The 20,333-nt window shown below is 37.3% G+C and overlaps 1 protein-coding gene across 1 annotated transcript in view; it reads left to right on the forward strand.

The window, feature by feature from the left end:
- Positions 1–19,180, forward strand: part of LOC110107712 (putative acyl-activating enzyme 19) — a gene marked incomplete at its 3' end in the record, with an annotated part of 45,575 nt that extends 26,395 nt beyond the window's left edge. Inside the window, 4 exon segments of the mRNA XM_020838057.2 lie at positions 4,477–4,552; positions 4,661–4,747; positions 18,143–18,186; positions 19,082–19,180. Coding sequence (XP_020693716.1) covers positions 4,477–4,552; positions 4,661–4,747; positions 18,143–18,186; positions 19,082–19,180 — 306 coding nt within the window.
- Between the last annotated feature and the right edge of the window lie 1,153 nt (positions 19,181–20,333).

The raw sequence follows: 20,333 nt of genomic DNA on the forward strand, positions 1-20,333 counted from the left end.
TGGAAACCAAGCAAACTGATGGAAGCAATTAAGAGGAGATGTCAGGATTTGGATCTGAAGAAAAACTGTTACGGGAATGGGGAATTAAGAAAATTTCTTAATCTCAGGATTTTGAAAATTGAAATCAGCCAAATTAAAAGAGAAAATCTGCACTTATGGATGGATTTCAAAATTAATTTAATAAAGGGAGGAGGCCGGCTGCATTAAGGGGAGATGGGAGGATGTAAAGATAGCATTTAAGGCTTTTTAATTTGAATTTAAAATTCAAATGAATTTAGAATTCAAATGAATTTAAATTAAGAAGGACGTAATGGAATTTTCTTAATGTTAGGGAATTAAGGAAATAACCAATTAAACCCCTTTTGAATTTGAAATTCAAATCGGATTGAAAATGGAAACTTTCCAAAAATAGTTTTCATAAATTAGGAAAGATTTCGAATTTCAAAATACATGATTTTGAATTTGAAATCAGCCCAAAACATGAACACCCAAATTAGGCAAGGATTTCAATTGGGATGAGGTGGTGGGTGGTGGCCGGCGGTTAGAGATTGGGCCGACGGCATCCAAAGGGGTGTTTGGCCGTGAAGTTGAGGGAGGAAGAAAAGATGAAAAAAAAAAAAAACAAAACACGATAAAAGATGAAACGAAAGATGCAAAGAGGAAACCACGAACCCTGCCGTCTCCAAGGTTGGTGGGTGATACGATTGCCTTTCTCCAAGGGACTTCAAATCACGAGCCCGGACCCATCCTGCGGCTGGTGACAACTCCGATTCCTTCCCATAGGAATCTCACTCTCGTCCTCTCTCAAGAAGAACACAAGTGTGGAAAAACACAAAATTTTCATATTCATTAACCCCCACATTACAATAGCTTAAGGCCCTTATTTATAGGCCATAACATGGGAAAATAGAAAATTACAAAAATGCCCTTTGGGCCACAGCACTCAAATAAATTAACCTAGGGGTAAAATAGAAAATAACATAAAATAGAAACTAAAATGCAGAAAATAATTCATAAATGACAACTTAAATTAGAGTCGTCGATTTACGACGCCTCCTGTGATAGATGCGCCAGATCTTCGTGCTGATGTCCGCATCACACTGCTTTTATAAATACACTAGTATTAATGCCAAAATAAATTATTAAAAAAATGCTTTTACTTAACTCTGGATATGCCTAACCAAACAAGGGAAATAATTCTCCTGTGTTTATTTTGCAGACAACCAAACAGGCTCAAAGTATTTGGAATGCACTACATTTACTTTACATTACATTTACTTTACACTGCATTTCTTTCTCAGGCAACCAAACAGCCCCTAACTCCAAAAAGAAATCTTAAATTCTAACCTCCTTCCTCTAGATCATTCCCTAAGTTATGAAATCAGTTACAGCAACATTTAGTTCTCTCCACCTTTGGCCTTCAGCAACACATTCGTCTCCCAGCTCACGGCAGACTGTTCATTCGAATGCCAGCAGCCAAATGACGGGAAAAAAAGAGAAGGGAATGGCCATACTCACTAATGCTTTTCACTTATATAATATACTATTATATAATTTACTGCATTGCTGCATGTCTACTATTATATTCCCCAAATCCTTCTCAGCCGTGGGATTTAATCAAGCCAATGCATGTTAAGTAAATAAGCTACACTAATAGGAATAAAATAATGAAATGAAATGACTGTTACTATATACTATTAATTTAATAGTTAATTAACTTAGTTTAATTAATTAATTTTGAAATATGTACAATTATTAACTAATTATACATATACCATTAAGTTAATATTTTATATATATGTCAAAATGCTCGGAATTAAAAGTATAATTTATTGAAAATAAATGAACATTTAGAGGAATTTTATGCTTACATTTATTTTGAACATTTTGGGTATTATAGGGCAACAAGTGGCGTATCATCCAATGAAATTTAAGTAGCAAGAGGAGCCTTTGAGATAGTAGGAGCCAACAACAAGGGTTGGAGGGTTGGAGATGGTGGCCGAATTAGAGGAGAAACCACTGTGATCATAGGAACATCCAATAAGGGTCAGGTGTGAAAGGATTTGATTTGAGAGGGAGATCCCGCAAGAGTTGCCAAGTGATCTAGAGTGCGCAATTAAAGCACCCCCACCCCCTTCCTAGCAAGTGTTTGTTTTCCGCTGTAAGTTACTTGCAAGAAGTCATCAGATATGCTAATAACACGAAGACTTCATCTAATAGAGTGCATGGTATAGCATCAAGGGCGCCAAGTCTGAGAGAGGTGGAACCAACAGGGTGAGGCGTGTGTGCATACATTGAGTTTGTGTGAGCTCGATCCTAGCACATGATGTTGAGTGAAAAGGTAGCTAGGGCGCCAAGTGATCTAGCAATTCTAAGGTACAATCCTAATTCTTTTGGGATTGAGTGTCAAAAATTGAGGTCTTCTTTGTCTGACATTATTAGATGACTGATAGTGGGTCATATTTTATGTTGTCAAGATGTGATGCATGCTTGATTGATTTTCTGAAAGTTCATTATTGCGAAAAGGTTACTGTTGCATAACAATATATGTTTTTTTTATATATAGATATAATATTTTATATGTAGAAGAATTGAGTGGTGTAATAATGTATGTTCATGCAAAGGGTCGGTTACAAGTCATTTCATGCAAATTGGTGCAATATCCCACAATTAATTCAAGTTCAATTTTGGTTTTATCATGTGGATGGTCAATTATATGTTCCAAGCTATTGAATTTAAAGATGTAAAAAGCAAGTCTTTTTTTTTTTTAAATTCCAAGAATGTTCAGAGGTTCATTTATTTTATTTAGCCATAATGAAGTTAGAGGGCATCCAAGCTCAAAAAACCTAGATGGGACATCCAAACACGATTACATTCACATTTATTTGGGTGGATGCATTCCAATGATACAATTATAATTATTCATAAATATGAAATGAATTGCTACATCATTTTATGCATTTTACTTTTCAAATTTCCATGTAACTGTAGGCATTACTAAATGGCCTTAGGACTTCTTTCATGATTCATGTTTTAAAAATAATCTATAAATGCCCTTGTAACCTTTTGAAATGAAATAGGAAGGGAATAAGTTGATTTTTTAAATGCTTTGCTTAGTCCACATTGTAAGATAGACTTGGTGGTGTTATCTTATGGTGGGCATGATGATTCAACTATAAAAATTATTATGTGAACTTGGAGCAAGCTTCTGCATTTGATAAATGGATTTTTGTTCCAACTTTCACCAGTTAGATGGAAGGAGTCGACCAAATATCAGATTATAAATTGTGCAAAGGGACATGCATACATGCAAAGTTAACTCTATGTAGCACTCATTATGATTGAATAAAGAAGAAGGATTCATTAAGGGGCTGTTTGGTTGCATGCAAAGCGAGTATAAAATTTTCCAATCACAGTAGTTTTGAAGATATTGGTGTTTAGTTTGAAGTAAAACAAATGCAGTGTAAAATTTTGGTGCATTTGGAATTCATTGTCTAGTTCATTTTTAGTGTATTTGGAATTCCTCTTATTTGGGCTTGTTCCACGTACATCGAAATTTATTGCAATTGCCGCCGCTCGCTGCCGCTATGCGCCGGCCCTCGACCACCTCACCTCCTAACGACGGCCGCCATCACCACCACTGCCTGCTGCCGCCGATCACCTCTGTCGCCACAGGCCACCACCAGTCACCACAACTGTCTTCGGCCACCATTGTCACCATCTGCCAATCACCACCGGCCACCATAGTTGGCCATGCCCGCTGGTCCCCACAGTCGGCCATCCCTCGTTAGCCCCCACAATCGGCCATCCCCCGCTGGCCCGCCGCCGGCCACACCACCGCCAATGTTGGCCATCGATCACTGCCGTTTTTGCACTTTATATTGCATTTATTTTACTTCAAACCAAATAAAAAACGAGTAATCTTATACATTTATTTTTCACACATACAAATAACTCTAATGTTTTTCTTTTTACACTGCATTATTTTTTCAGGCAACCAAACAACCCCTAAGTTAAGTTGCTAATGCTGTCTGAATTTTTTTGCTGTAAATGGGTAACGATTTTTTGCTAATCTTATATTTTGGATTACAATATCAATTTGTTTTTTTATATAGTTATGATACCACATATATCGCATGAGAGTTTTGACTTGTTTTGAATATTTCCTCTTTAAATGCTTTTTCCCATTTGGTGCTTCTGTGGAGCAGATGGAACCTAAGTGGATAAGTATTTGTTTTTGTGCGACGACATTTAAACCTTGCAAATACAAATTTTTATTTTTAATTTTGTTAATTTCAACTCCATTTCCTGTTGTTTTTTTACTTCTGGCTAGTTTAAAAGGAGGTTTAAAAAGATTTTGTCAATAGCTCAATCTTGAAGTTAACCCGATTGTTTTTAGATAAATTTTTTCATAGTTTCAATGCTATCTGCAATTCAGCTGAACTAGATTGAAAATGACATTCTATTGATGAATAGTGGATTTGTGCGGTGGCAAGCCATTCTGGAAGGACGTATTGAATGCTCAGCTGCAATTACCGGAGATTTCTCTCAGGTGTGGGCCCTGAACCCAAATTTACCAAACTATCATAAAATTTGGCCATTAGTAGGACATTATTTTGTGGTTCTTGATTCTAATGGTTAAGCATATTGTATCTGTCAGGTTGTTGTGGGGTGCTACAAAGGGAAGGTTTATTTTCTTGATTGCACCACTGGCAGTATATTGTGGTCATTCCAAACCTCTGGAGAGGTACAATCACATCTTTGCATGTCCATGTCTTCTTAAGTTGTGAGTTTATTATGAATGGTAAATTTTGTATGACTATTCAGTGAAATCTTATTTATGTTCATCAGAAACACCAATTGTGCATGTTGAGATGAACAATTGATGATTTGAGTACTATTTTTTGCAAATTTTCTTTTAATTTCATAGTTTTCTGATTCAATTTTACTTTGTGTAAACATGCATGTGACCATGTTTCCTACGTAGAATTGATTGTGTTATCTATTGTCTGTGTTGGTTTGATTAGGTTCTCTGTTTTAGGTTATGACGTTCTAGTGTCTCTGAATCGGTTCATTTGGAGCCTATTTTTGCTTCTTAAGTGTTTCCATCACAACCCTATTTGCATGGGTTTCATTCAATGGTGATTCTTTTTGGATGATCCAATGCCTATCCATGCAATACCTACACATTTTGTGTTTTGAGATTTCTCTTCATTCGCTTATCTATATTAGTAGTATTTTTAGCGATGTGATTTCAATGGATTGTAATGGTCTGATTTTATTTGAATACTTTTGTGAGTCTAAATAGAAGGAAACCTAAGCTATGTAAGCACAGTTTTCAATAATTGTTTGTTAACCTCTGTAGAAATTACACAAAGAATGAAAGAAGCCAAATCCAGCATATATACATCATGTCCGATGAATCCACGATTTCTGCCAAAATCTTGCTGAAATCCCGTTGAATTCGGCGCCGCTCTAGTCAAGTCCTCTGCTATTCCCGTGAACCTGCCTCGATTGAATGACTGCAAATGTCGTTAAATACGAAACGAAGCCAAGGCGTTGGCTCTCTGCTCTTCCCTTGGTTCTTCCCCATCGCAAGCCTCTCCCGATCTCCTCCTTCCTCTCACGAGCTTCTCCGATCGAACTCCATCTCCGGCTCTCTCTCGCCCCACGACACCTCCAGTCTCTGCCAAAAACTCCTTCCTACCCGACAACTCCACTGCCGAAGCCCTTCCTCCCACTTCCGACCGAGCTCAAGCCTCCTATCTCCCCCATCCCGTCGCCTCCGTCTACGCTAAATCCAAGCCGCCCCTACCAATTCCGATCCCACACGAAGCTGATATCTTCCCATCTTCAACTGAAGCCCGACTCCAGCTCTTGCCCGAGCCGTTCAGTCCAGAGAGAGAGAGAGAGAGAGAGAGAGAGAGACTCCTCTTACCTAACTCGAGAGCAGCCTTCCAGCTCCAGTCGCTACTCCTCCTGTCTGGCCTGATCTCCTCAAGCCGCCATGTGAGGTATAGGGGATTAGTTGTGTTAACATAATCAGCTATTATTATTATTATTTAATTATAATAATTTTAAATTAATAAGAATATTAATTATAATTAATTTATTCTAATTATAATTAATTATCATAATATTATTTAATTGTTATTAATTAATTTAAAATATAATTAGTTAATTATATTTAATTACTTTAATTATCATTAATTAATAATAACCAAAATCATTTATAATTAATTTATTTTAATTATGAATGATTATTTTATATTATTAATTAATTAATAATTATTAGTAATTAAACATAATTAGTTAAATTAATTATATTTTAAATATTTAATCATAATTAAATAATAATAATTAAGCAAGGGACTGCAATTTGAACATTCAAGGGAACTTGAACTCAAGCAATCATGACTTGAACAACTTGGATTTGTAATTAACTTGCAAGGACAACAGGGGACATATGACTTACACTTGAACATCTGAACTTGGACTCTACAAGATCACATGGAACTTTAATTCAAGAAGAACATGATTCGGGCTCAGACTTAAATTGAATTTGCATAAGGAACTAGAACTTGAACTCATATCTGGCATGAGCTAGAGCATGATATTGGGTTCAAATAAAAAATGAGAAGTTATAGTCTTAATTTAATTGAAAAGCAATAACCCCAAGCTCATTGTGACAAGTAATTCTGAAGATAGAGAATTCATATGTTTAAATATCCACTAGCTCATGACCCATGTCAAAGAATATGGAGCAAACATACTTTGCTACAAGAGAATTGTAGATGATTCACCATTTGCATAATGATATGCTTGCAAATGATGAATATAGTGCATGCCAAATGTGGCGAATCTTTACAAAATGAAAATCACCCATGTGTATTAAATGAGCAAAACACTTCATAAGAACATGTGGAAAAGCTATGATGAGTGCAATAGATCCTTTGAGATGGGACATCATCTAGTTGCAAGCAAAATGAACAAGCAAGGATTCATATACCTCACTTCAGGAGCAATGACCAGGAGATTCCTGAATGAATAAGGAAGCCCGCTACAAAGAGCCTTGGATACCACTTGCTATAAAATGGAGTCTCTAATAAATGAAGTGATTTATTCATATGGGATATACTAGTCCAGATATAGCCACTAGCTAGCAATTACAATGTGCTTATGATCAAGAACACAATCTTTGCAAAGGATAGTAAGTGATTACGCAAAACGGAATGAATGCAAAGGCCCCTGAAGAATGTAGGAATTTATACTTGTTATTCATATGCAAAAACTATATGCCTGCTATACGAACAAGATACCTACACACCTACAAGTTATCATAACAGAAGATGGTGAATGTTACAACACTCCTTCGATAAACTACTATGGTTAGCAAACACATCGACGTAGGCGAGCAACCCCTCGGCTCCAAAAATCTTGTTTTCGGCGTTCGTGGCGCACCGGAAAACCGCCTATATACGCTTTTCTCTAGTGTGGTGGGATGAAAACTCGGCGCGGCGTGTACGACGAGACCGGGATATTCATAAGTACCCTCTTGCGGGGAAACAATTGCTTCTCTTTTGCAACAGGTACCGAAGACTCATACACGTCTTTCTCTGGCGTGGTGGGGACAAAGACTTTACACGGCCGCGGTGTCCTCGTAAGAGGGAACCTACCGTACACGCTTTTCTCTAGCATGGCGGGAGATCCAGTTTTCCGTAGTTTTCCCCTAAACGGGGGAGACGTCGGGAGGCTGCCGAAATTTCGGGTGAATATATGATTGCTCTCGAACTTGTTTGGACTCAAAAGAACAAGAATTTGAACTGAAATGAACATGAACCAGCAGACTTGAGCATGAACTGCAATGACTTGTATTTGGACACTAATCAAATGATTAAGCAAGACTTGAACTAAATAAAATAAATTCAAACTTGAACCGGAATTGAATATCAAGTGAGCATAATTTTAACTTAAGCAAAGATCTGAATTGAACACAAGGAGCAAGGACTTGAACATTTGGACTCAAGCCAAAACTTGAATTTGAACAAAAGACTTCAAACATGACTTGGACTACAAGGAACTTAACTTCAAAATGATATGCAATCAAAGCAAAAATGCTAAAATTAAGTGATAAATTTGATCAATCAAATGCATATCAACAAACAAATGTGAGACTTGTGAACCAAGGGACCATAAGCATAACTCATTTACAAATATGAAATTGTAAAGAATATCATGATGCTCTCAATGACTGTAATAAGTTACTAGTGGCCATATATAAGAATTGAAATACATTTGCAAATGATGATGGAAGAGTTGTAATGAATACAAGCATAATGGTGCAAGAAAATTCATAAGATGTGCAACACTTCTTTCACAAACAAAGTGGCATACAATCGATGCAACGGATATCTTGCAAGTATTGAAATTTGATATGTGACGAATGCAATGGCCCACTGTTCAATACACATGAGAAGATCAATGAGGTTTGTAATAACTCCTTGCAACCAACATCAGAATATGGTTGATAATGAAGACTCAATCAATTGATTGATCTAGGATAATTATGTTAGATACAAGGGTATATGACAGGTGCAATGAGGGTCGATATCATTGTTCAAACAAGCAAGTGAGACCTACAAATGACAAAAATTGAAAGGCATATGCGATAGATTGCAAATGAATATTGAGGATGAAAATTCATTGTGTAAGTCATAGTCTATTCCCAAAGATATTGAAGGATTTGTGATGCTCATCATGACACGCATAAGCAATAGAACTGCAAGGCAAATAAATACAAATAAAATGTGCTAGTACTCATGTCATCAATAATGATTCAATGGAAGAAAATACATCGATAAAGATCTGCAATACATACAAGCTCTCTGCGAATACAGATGTATGTGACACTTGCCACTGATGGGTAGATGCAGAAAGACTTCAGTAAGTGCAGTATCCTGAAGTCAATTTCAATCTATAGAGTACATCTACCTGCCTACCTATAGCAGTGACGAATATACTACATGGGATCAAATACCACAACATAAATGCATGAAGAATACGACAAGTGCAATCTCCTATGACCTAAAGCAGGAGATTCGTTTGTGCACTACAATCCACCTGCAGAAAGCAATAAATAGTGGACGACAGTCTACTTGTATGAAGCAGCGAACCACTAAATTCAGAAGCTGCTACGCCACGCCACCGGATCCGCAACATTCTTGCAAGCCGACAGAAGGCGTGTACAAGTACTTTCAAAGTACCCCCGCACGTGCACTATAGTTTGTATACACATAGGTACACTAAAAGGGGTAAAAGTAATCATGAAACCCGCATGGGCCATGGCGAACGTGTTATTAGTACACACGTGACGTCTAGGGATGCTGCGCGGGTTATTAAATATGAACCCGATCCTTCTAAACAAGTAGGAGTCGACAAGGTTCAATAAATAATTACAAAATTCCCCCAAACACCCGCATGGGCCCCGACGAGCGTGTTATTGGTACACACATGACGTCTAGGGATGCTGCGCGGGTCAATAAGTGAATTCAAGTTCTAACCCGATCCTCCTATACAGATCAATAGGAGTCGACAATGTTCGAACCAACAAACAAATATGTGGCCGTGGCGACCAGAATATTGGTTTTAATACATTCATATTAGGCCTTCAAAGCCTAAAATCAAGAGAATTCACTCTCAAAGGCATAAAGCCTATGAAACCCGATCCTCTGTCGACAGACAGACAAAGTCGACAAGGTTCAAGCTTTAAATGGAAATAACCCCTAACACCCCGATGATGGCCGTGTTGAATGCAGATCTCAATCGGAGGGGTGATTCAAATGCTTTCAAATGTCTTCCAAGCTCCACTCAAATACCTACAAAAATCCAAAAATCCTTAAAATCCCAAAAATCTAAAAAAAAATATTTAAAATTGAAATAAATCCATCAAACTACTTAAATCAAAATCCATCCACCATCTGCAACAGTTTGTCAGGGTGGACAAATTAAAAATTACTTCAGCTCACAAAGAGCCAAATACCTAATCAAAAATATCAGAAGGATCCATTCTAAAAAAATCTCCTGCCAGTAGGGACGTTGTATGTGTCCTCTAACTGGTAGTTTTGCCGCCAAATGACACTGCAGGTAAACGGTTATGACCCGGGGCCCTCTGAACCGAGTGGTTTTGCGCCAAATGACACCACAAATAGCGGTTATGACCAGAGCCAATACGTTCCTTAGTGACATTAAATCCTTGAGATATGAATCAATAGGATATGATCGATAGGGCACAAAGCCCTCTGTCAGCTAAGGTGGATTCAAATTTGTCCCATTAGACAAACATTCAACCCAGGTTTACGAGGTAACCTTGGACGAAGCAACCCATGGCTGTCGACAAGGATCCTTCTGTCAGGTTGGGTCGACTACCTCCTCTGACTAAGTAGACCAGGGACCACGATGGCCCGGGACGACGGAACCATGGGATCTTGATCGGGTCCATCATCCATTCCCCACCATCCGCTTTAAGTGAAAGATGGTGAAATTTCTATTTTAAATATCAAATCTTCAAACTTCCAGTCTTCAATACCCAAATCCATGCTGCTATTATATGCCAGATAACACGCGTATCTCTACGTATCTGATCGACGACTAGCCTTAATCAAAAGTTCTCTCTCGTCACCGGAGGGGTAATTAACTATAGGGGCTTGCGCCTATTGGAAACCAGAACTCAGATCATAAAGTCCTTGCAAAATGAGGGCGAAATCTCTGGGTAGTGTCTTATCTACAAACCCATCTGCCTTCCAAAATTTACCCCGGAACTTAATCAGTTAAAACTCCCTCGCCGAATAAAAAGAAAAGCGTGGCGGGGAGGCCGGGGCCGAATTTTCGGAGCCCACATTGTTACTTTGAGTTCTTTGTTTCTCTATGTCTAATAGTTGGTTGGATGTGGATTTTTCTAATATTATGCAAGTGGTGACTATCAAATTTTTTGGAAACCACCACATTGTACCGATAGAGGCTTGAATTAAGACTTCAATGACTTTTCTCTTTAATCTCTCTTACTCTAAATTTTTCCTATTTGCCGGTGATTGGATTTTTTCAATCATACAATCTTAGCTTTTAATCAATGTGATTCTTGATTGGAATGTGATTTTATCTTAAGATAAAAACATCTGATTTGCTATATAATCTTACAATTGTTTTGTCATATCAACTATAAGTAGGTCATAACAATTGTGTCATTCAACACAATAATAAAATGATGCAACTTAATGAAATTGGATAAGATATTATTTTAGGCAATTATAGTATGAATATCCTGGGTTTCAAAATTATTTGCCAAAATTTAATGAGAGAAATAATCTTTTGCGGAATTTTCAAATTGGATCAATAGTTTAAATGATTTTTTGGAAGTTACAATAATCTGATTCCTAATGATTTGAATATGTTAAATCCTAACTAGCGAGAATATTCAATTATTTTGGTGAAATGTTGTTGCTAGATCTGCTTGGCTTATATGAAGTATAAAATTAAAGAACAATATATGTAATTTAGTAAATATTGAGACTTACTTCTCTACTTCAAGAATTTTAACAAGGAGAATGTATGTGTTCAAATGTTAAGCAAGATTTAAATGTCTTGTAGCCAAATATTATTTGCTTCTAGAATATCTTGTCATCATTATCTATTTCATTAAAGGTCTTTGGTAAGAACGACTATAATCCAAGACATTACATTAGGCCTTATATGAGGCTTCAGAAATTGAGGATATTATATTAATTCTACACCCTATGTTTAATGTTTCTAAAGAATATCATTAACATCTCTTCTAAAGTCTGTTAAAAACATCCACACAAACCTAACGTATGGTTAAGTTTGATCTTTTTATAGAAATTTTCATTCATGAATATATTTTTTTTGATGTATTAGATTCCAAAAATGATTTGCAGTTACAATATAATCTTATATCTGGTTTTCTTAAATCTAAATTTATACTAGCTTTAGACCACGTTTATGAAACTGAACTATGCGTCTTTAGAAGTCAAAACTTGTAATCGAGATTGAAATGGAGCATGAAATTACCCCGAACATCTAATATAAATTGAGTATAATCCAGAATGTTAAATTGTATAAATCATATCTACTCGAAGAATCAATTGAGGAAATTAATAAAGGAATTCTTGAGACATTATTTGTTAATATTATTCTATAATTAATGGTGAAACTTAATTTGATTTTGTCTTTAGCTCTTGTTTTCCAAATTCTCAGAAAGTTTGCTATGATGAATTTTAAGTTGTTATATTTTATAAAAAATTTTAATAACAAATGGTTTAAAGAAACTTGAAATTTAAAATTTTACTTTTGTGAAAAAAATAAAATCATGACTAATATTAAAGCTATTTCGGTTAATATATCATATTTTTGTGGTTTATTTGCTTTTAATTTTTTTTCATCATCTTTTCCTTTACGATTTTGTTAAATTATCTTTATTAGTGTTCAATAAACATATTTTAATATTTTAGCATTTCATTGTCATATTAATTATTTTCTTGATTTGTATGATACTGTTTGTAGTGAATTTTAATTATGTCAATTATAAGTTTAGGAATTAGGATTGATGCAAACATGAGGTATATTGAAATTAAATTCGGTGATTGAGTAACAGTACTTCTAAATCATGAATAGTTTCTTATAAGAGCTTTTAAGAAATGATTTATTAGAAAGGTGGGCATTTCCCAGAACACATTGTGGCATATTTTATAATTTAGAAGTTTCAGGAAGTTGTGGGCTCCGAAAATTCGGCCCCGGCCTCCACTCGCTCGCGCTGTTCTTTTTATTCGGCGAGGGAGTTTTAACTGAATAAGTTCCGAAGTAAATTTTGGAAGGCAGATGGGTTTGTAGATAAGACACTACCCAGAGATTTCGCCCTCATTTTGCGAGGACTTTATGATCTGAGTTCTGGTTTCCTATAGGTGCAAGCCTCTATAGTTAATTGCCCCTCCCGATCACGAGAGAGAACTTTCGATTAAGGCTAGTCGTCAATCAGATACGTAGAAATACGTGTATATGGCATATAGTAGCAGCAATAGGTATGGATTGGAATTTGAAGAGTTTGGAAGGTTTTGAAGGATTTGATATTTAAAATAGAAATTTTATCATCCCACACTTAAAGCGGATGGTGGGGGAATGGATGATGGGCCCGATCAAGATCCCATGGTTCCGTCGTCCCGGGCCATCGTGGTCCCTGGTCTACTTAGTCAAAGGAGGTAGTCGACCCAACCTGACAGAAGGATCCTTGTCGGCAGCCATGGGTTGCTTCGTCCAAGGGAACCTTATAGACCGGGGTTGAATGTTTGTCTAAGGGGACAAATTTGAATCCACCTTAGCTTACAGAGGGCTTTGTGCCCTATCGATCATATCCTATTGATTCATATCTCAAGGATTTAAAGCCATTAAGGAGCGTATTGGCTCTGGCCATAACCGCTATCTGTGGCGGCAAAACCACTCGGTTCAGAGGGCCCCGAGTCGTCGTAACCGTTTATCCTGCGGTGGCCATTTAGCGGCAGACCGCCGGTTAGAGGACACGTACCAGTCCTTACTGGCAGGAGATTGTTTGAAAGAAGGATCCTAGTGACATTTCGACTAGGCATTTGACTCTTTTGAGCTGAAGAAATTTGATTTGTCCACCTCGGCAAACTGTTGCGCGAGAACGTGGATCTGGTTTGCTTAAACATTGATGGATAAGATTTCAATTTTAAAATATTTGGGATTTGTAGAATTTGATTTTGAATGGACTTTTGGGAGAACTTTGAAATGCTTGAAATTACCCACTCCGTTGAGTTCATCATTCAACACGGTCATCATCAGGGTGTTTGGGGTCATTATCCTTTATGGATTGAACCATTGTAACTCGCCAAGTATTGACGAGGTACAGGTTTTCTTGTGAGCTTTGTGCCTTGTTTTGATTTTGTAGTTGTGCATAGTAACACCATTTGAGTGGCGCACAACTTTTCATTTGAGGGTTGTACACCTTCTGTCCGCTAGCCGAGTATCGCGATCCGGTGGCGTGGCGTGTAGATTGTAGACGCCTTCTGTCTGCTTGTATCAGTGTTGCAGATCCGGCTGGCGGGCAAGTTGTAGATTGTATGACGCTTCTGTCTGCTTGTATCATGTTGCAGATCCGGTGGCGTGGCATTGTAGGTTTATAGACGCCTATAGTCTGCTTGTATCAGTGTTGGCCAGATCCGGTGGCGTGCGTCTTTGATGTTGACCCCCCTTCTCATTCACCGGGGAAGGATTTTCCTGGATTTTGGAGTCAAAGACTGCTGATTTGGAAATACTCTTTTTAAGGCTCTTCGGCGTGTGGACTTGCTACTTTTCTCGGTTTTTGTGGCACCCGAACAATTGTTCCGTTCTTAATTATAGACACCAAAAGAGACTTTGGAACACCAGAAAGTTTGTTCTAATGTTGTTTCAAACATTGTTCCCTTTATGCAGGGGGTGTCCTTTCTCGTACATAGAGTTCGCCCCTTATTATACCACGCACTTGAGAATCTTGGTACGTCGCTAGTATGGTAATATCCGTACATTGTGTCCAAATGTGATTCATTGTTAACTTTCAATACACTGGTTGTTAATCCACAGTATCCATTGGCAAGGGGACCAGCTGTATTCAATACATCCTCCTAAAAAATGTTTTGTAGAAGGCCCATGCTTTTCTGCACCATATCCACGACTTTCACTAATCTCTGGTGGTTTGATGATTGTACTTGTTATAGGAACGGGTCCTCACTACTGAATGCAAGTATTAGCCATCTCAATCTATTTCTTGAGCGAGTTGTACTTAGATTTTAGCTGAGTTGATACTCCTGTATGGTTGTCTCAGATCAAGTTCGGATCGAGCACTTGAGTTCAAGTCTGATCCAAATCTTTGTTCCAAGTCTTGTTCAGTTCCATTAAATCTGACAATCAAGTTCTGAGCGTAGTCCTCTTGTAGTTCATGAAGTCTCTTCGTGTTAATGTCTTTTCAAGTTCGATGTCCACAAGTTTTGAGATTCAAATTTTAAGTTTCAAGTGTATTTAGTTCATTTTTGTTTGAGTTCATGAGCATAGTTCCAAGTCCTTGATTGTTCAAATGTGTCAACTTTTTGTTCTCTTTGAGTTAAAAACCAGGTCCGAGCGTAGCAGTAATTCAGCTCGAAATTTCGGCAGGCTCCGGCATTCCCCGTTAGGGGAAAACTACGGGAAAATTGGGCCTCCCGCCACGCTACGAGAAAAGCGTCGTCGGTAGGTGCGCTCTTTTCGAGGACACGCGGCCGTGTAAAGTTTTTTGTCCCCACCAACGCCAGAGTAAAGACGTGTATGGGCTTTTGGTGAACTAGGTGTGCAGCATGGCGGCCCGTCGGTGGCGGGAAACATGGGAATGGGGGGAAAAAAAACCCCGCCCCCCACGCCCCCTTTGTTTTTGTGGTAGTTCCCCCCAAAGTTTTTTTTTTTTGTTTTTTTGTTTGGCGCGCGCGCGGCGAGGGGGGTTTTTTCCCCCCGAGCGGGTACTAAATGGATGAAAAGCAGTTAATTTCCCCGCGAACGAGTACTTATGAATATCCGTCTTGCCGTACGCACGCGCACCGGGTCCAACCCCACCACGTTAGAGAAAAGCGTGTGATAGTGCCGGTTTACCGATTTGCACGCAACATCGAGAACAGGATTTCATGTGATCTCCCAATTTCGTTGAAACCGGGCGAGACCTTCTCCACCAACGCTAGAGAAAGCGTGTATAGGTGGTCGTTTGGTCGCGTTGCAAAGCATCGAAAGCGGGATCTCGGAGTTTTAAGAGTTTAGAAAAGTTAACCTTGCGGTCGTGGCGAAGATCGAGGGAGGCAGAATTTTTTTTTCTAATTAATTATATTTTTATAATATTATTGTTTTAAAATTAACACATAGTAAATATATTTACCCATAATTAATTATAATTAATTATAGTTATTATATTAGTGATAATTAATTATAATCTAAAAATAATTAAATTATGATTACACAATTAATCTACTCTGATTATAATAATAATAATTCTTTAATTAAATAGCTAATTATAATTATTTGCATAATTTAGTTATTATTAACTAAAATAAATAACTATAATAATTAATAAATAATTATAATTTATTTTATTAAAAGTAATTACTATTATTATTAATTAAATATAATTAAAATTTTTAATTATAATAATTATAATTAACTATAATTAACTATTAATTAATTATAATTAATAAAAAATTAACATAATTAATTATAATTAAGCCTAACTTAATTATAATTAAGTATATTAAATAATAATTATAAAAAAGAAATCTCTCCTCCCCCTCTCAGTTTGGGAGATTTACTGGGCTTGGCCGAAGAAGCACGCTTAAGAGAGAAAGTTACCTTCGTAGCAATCAAGCTCCTCTCCCCACTTCCGATCAAAATGTGTAACTTTCTATCCGATCGGAAGAGGGAGTTGTGGGAAGAGCAAGGTCGAACGGCAATGGTAGAGGTAGGGTCGGCTTCTCCCTCTCTCTCTCTCTCTCTGAGATCGAACGAAGTCAAGGGATCGGGAGGAGGTCGGGGCTTCGACGTCGGCTGAGATGGAGATGATGGTTCGACAGTGGAGTTCCGAACAAGAGTTCGGTTGGAGGCGTGGGCTGTGGTCGGAAGAGAGTAGGGAGGTCGTCCGAGCGGGAGAGGATCTCGGACAGAGCAGAGAAGATCGGGAGATTTCTGTGGCGTTGGAGTGGAGTCGTGTGTAGCGAACGGAGAAGAGGGTTCGGCTTCATTTTATAGCCGCGAATGGGAGGCGATCGAAGCCGTCGTCGCAGGATTCGCGGAGAAGCGACGCGAACGGCGCCGAACAGGTACGAAGTTACGGGATTTCCGTTTGAGTTCGACGTGATTTCTGCAGGATTTGCGGGTTCAACGGTCTATAGGTATGTATGCTGGATTTTCATTTTTTTTATTCCTTTGAATATTATATGAAGGTCAACAGAAGTTTTGACTTTTGACATGCATCCTATTTTCAGTGTATCTGAATTGTGATCTTTGTTCAAGACCACTAATACTTTAGGTTCTTATCTTTTTTTATTACCCCAGAATTCACTTCAAACATTTTAATAAACAATTCTATACATCTTGTCTTTGAATTGTTATTAGATGCTGAAATTCTAACCATTATTAATGGTAGATGTTAGAGGAATTGTGCACGGGTGTATAATACTGTTGTACTGGTCCATTAGAGGAATCTTTGTTAAAGCTAATAGAGGCAGAACTTCTTCGTCTCCTGTACGTGCCGATCTCACCACCCAAGCCATCCGAGCTGTTTAGGAATGATTTTTGAGGGAGTTAGGAGGGTACCCAATGAAAGTTTAACTTGGGTTGAGCACTGGATTTCCAGTGGTGCCTGTATTCTTGCATGGTTGACATTTTATAGAATGGCTGACCATGCCTTATTCTCGTTCTAAATGGAAGTTTGGCTTGTATAGCGTATGTTTCTTGGTATAAGTTTACGTTGCTGTAGACTAAAGGTAAAGGTGCATCTTGTTCTTCCTTTTCTTTCATGATTCCAGTTGCTTGCCTCCAGTGATCTGTTAACTGGAGATTTTTTCCCTTGATAGTTTTAATTTTTGGTGTTATTTTCAAAATTGTCGATTGCCCATGTTATTTCATTATACATTTTCATGAATTAGTCACGCTCAATTGCTCAAGTTAAATTTTTCTGAACTTCATTTACAATCTTTTCAATGCTTTTAGAATTAAATATTCTGCCATATACGTTGAATTGTTTAGCTTTTAAGACCATAATTATTGTCAGTTTTTGCTGGCCATGTATCTGTCTCAGTTTTTCACTAGCTTTGTGCACAAGTTGCATGATTTTCCATTATAATTGTTGATTTTATTTTTCATTTATGTTTCCGTCCACTTGAGAGAATGGTAGAAATATTTTCCCCGTTTTAGCTATCTCATGTTTTCTTTTTTTAGTTTTATTTTATTTTTTATTTATTAGTAGATAATTCTTTATTCTTAATTATATTATCTCTTTAGAGATTTTATTTATTCATTTATGTTTTTTTTGTATTCCTCTAACTAAATCTCATATTTAAACTTTTGAAAGGTCAAAACGCAGCCTGCTGTAGATGAAGATAGAGGCTTGATATGGTAATTTTCTTCTTTTTCGAACTATACTTCCATCTAAGATGTAAATAAGTTATTCTTATCAAACTCCATTTATCACTAGGTTCTAAATTTAGAAGTACATATTCTGCAAGTACTGTGGATTTATTTAAAAATCATGGCATAATTGGTGAACGTGATGCTTAAATCAGGGTTGAAAGAGAAATACACTGGAAATGGGTATACAGAAGCAAAAAATTAGAAGGAACTAGTAAATGGGTAGATAGAAGGAACTGGAGATGTAGGTGAATGTACGAACAGAATTTTGGGAATAGCTTCAAAGTCTATGGGCATTTGCTACGCTCTGTTAGTTGCGATGAAGATCTAAAAAAAATTAAACTTATGTCTTCCCAAAGTTTGTTGAATGGGTGCAATTAGATATTTTTGGGGTCCATATTGTAGTTAAGTTTATCTTGTGATATACGTGTTAAACAATTTGGAGTTGGCCCGTTTGAATCAAAGATGCTGGCAAGCCTTATGGTAACATGGCCTGCATGATGTTCCGTGCTCAGATTACTTTGGTATTGCTAGGGTGAGCTTCTTTTGGCGACACTAGTGGCACCCAGGAGAGAATGATGTTAGCTGAAAATTAAACGGAGCTTCAACTTGAAGTAGGACGTCTGCACCACTACTAACATTGAGCACTATTACCTCAATTCCTTTTCTTCTCTCTATTTTTGTTTGCCCCAACTCTTTTAGCCCAGTTATTGTGTCAGTGAGCCAGAATGACAATGGAAAGGAATGTCCCAACATTACACTTCTAATCTTTGCTCCATAGGGATTACACCATTATTTGAATTATTTAAATGCCCCTTTTCATTGTACTTGTTGAAAATGAATTTCTCTTACCTGATAACTTATTTCTGCTTACAATCTACAGGTGTGGGTCGCATGACCACCATTTGTACGCCCTAGATTATAAAAGACACCTTTGTGTTTCCAAGATTTTATGTGGTGGTAGTATTTACGGTTCTCCTGCAATTGACAAGGTAAATATTTGGTTAATGTTGAGGTTTCAGTTCCTCTCCTTATCGTATGTGACCATGAAGAGAGCCTAGAATGTGCATTATATATTTTCATGTAGACTTGTCTGTGCACGACAATTTCGATATTCGTTTTGCATATTAGGTAACATCATAATTTGGGCCATCTGTTAGTTTATTTTGGTGTATTCTTGTTCTTGGTTCCAATTTCTTTTTAGGAGCCATACTCATTCTGGGAAAATTATATTGGTGAATTTCTTCATCCCTGCACTGTGCATTTTATTGCAGAACGAAGTATTGTGCAATGATAACCTTGCCTGCAAAAGTTATGGACAAATTAATTATCTTGTCAATGTTTGAATGTTCGATAATGGCAGGTAGCAAAATAACTATTGGAGCTATGGCAATCTGATGCACGACTAGGTGCATGTTTTTTAATGCTAATCTAATATTCAATGTAGTGCTAATGGCTGAGTATTACTTTGATGAATTTTTTAGATTTAAGTGTAAACATTCTAAGTTAATAGATGCAAGAAATAACATGCAAACTTTACTGGAAAACCAACTAAGACAATCACATATTTCCTAATAATAATAAGTAATAGAAAGAGAAACAAACTTCAATCATCAATGATAAGATCTTAGTTTCTTGATAGAAATTAACCATAAGATGCAAACATCTTCTACTTTATTATGTGTGCAGCATCATGGAAGCAAGTTTCTCTTGCCGGTCTTCCAAGGCTTTTAATTATTTTTCCATCTTAGCGAACTCCACAACCTTGCCAACATCACACGAGCAATGCTTAATATCTTGCCGGTCTTCCACCTATACACGCTTTTCTTAGCGTGGTAGGAGGACGTGCGTCCCGACACTTGCAACGAAACGGGTAATCACATAATTCCTTCTTTGATGTTCGTATCGCCTTGGAAACCTCGCCTAGACACGCTTTTCTTAGCATGGTGGGATAGGAGCCCGGTGCAATGCGTACGACAAAGCGGGGATACCCATAAGTACCCGCTTGCGGGGAAACAACTGCCTTGCTTACAAAATACTTAAAAATAAAAAAAATAAAAAAATGCTTTTCTTGCAAAATATTTTCAAAATACCAATACACGCTTTTCTTAGCGTGGTGGGGGATCAAAAAATTA

This window comes from Dendrobium catenatum, unplaced genomic scaffold (genome assembly GCF_001605985.2).
Source record: "Dendrobium catenatum unplaced genomic scaffold, ASM160598v2 original_scaffold_56042, whole genome shotgun sequence".
In the NCBI taxonomy this organism is placed as follows: domain Eukaryota; kingdom Viridiplantae; phylum Streptophyta; class Magnoliopsida; order Asparagales; family Orchidaceae; genus Dendrobium; species Dendrobium catenatum.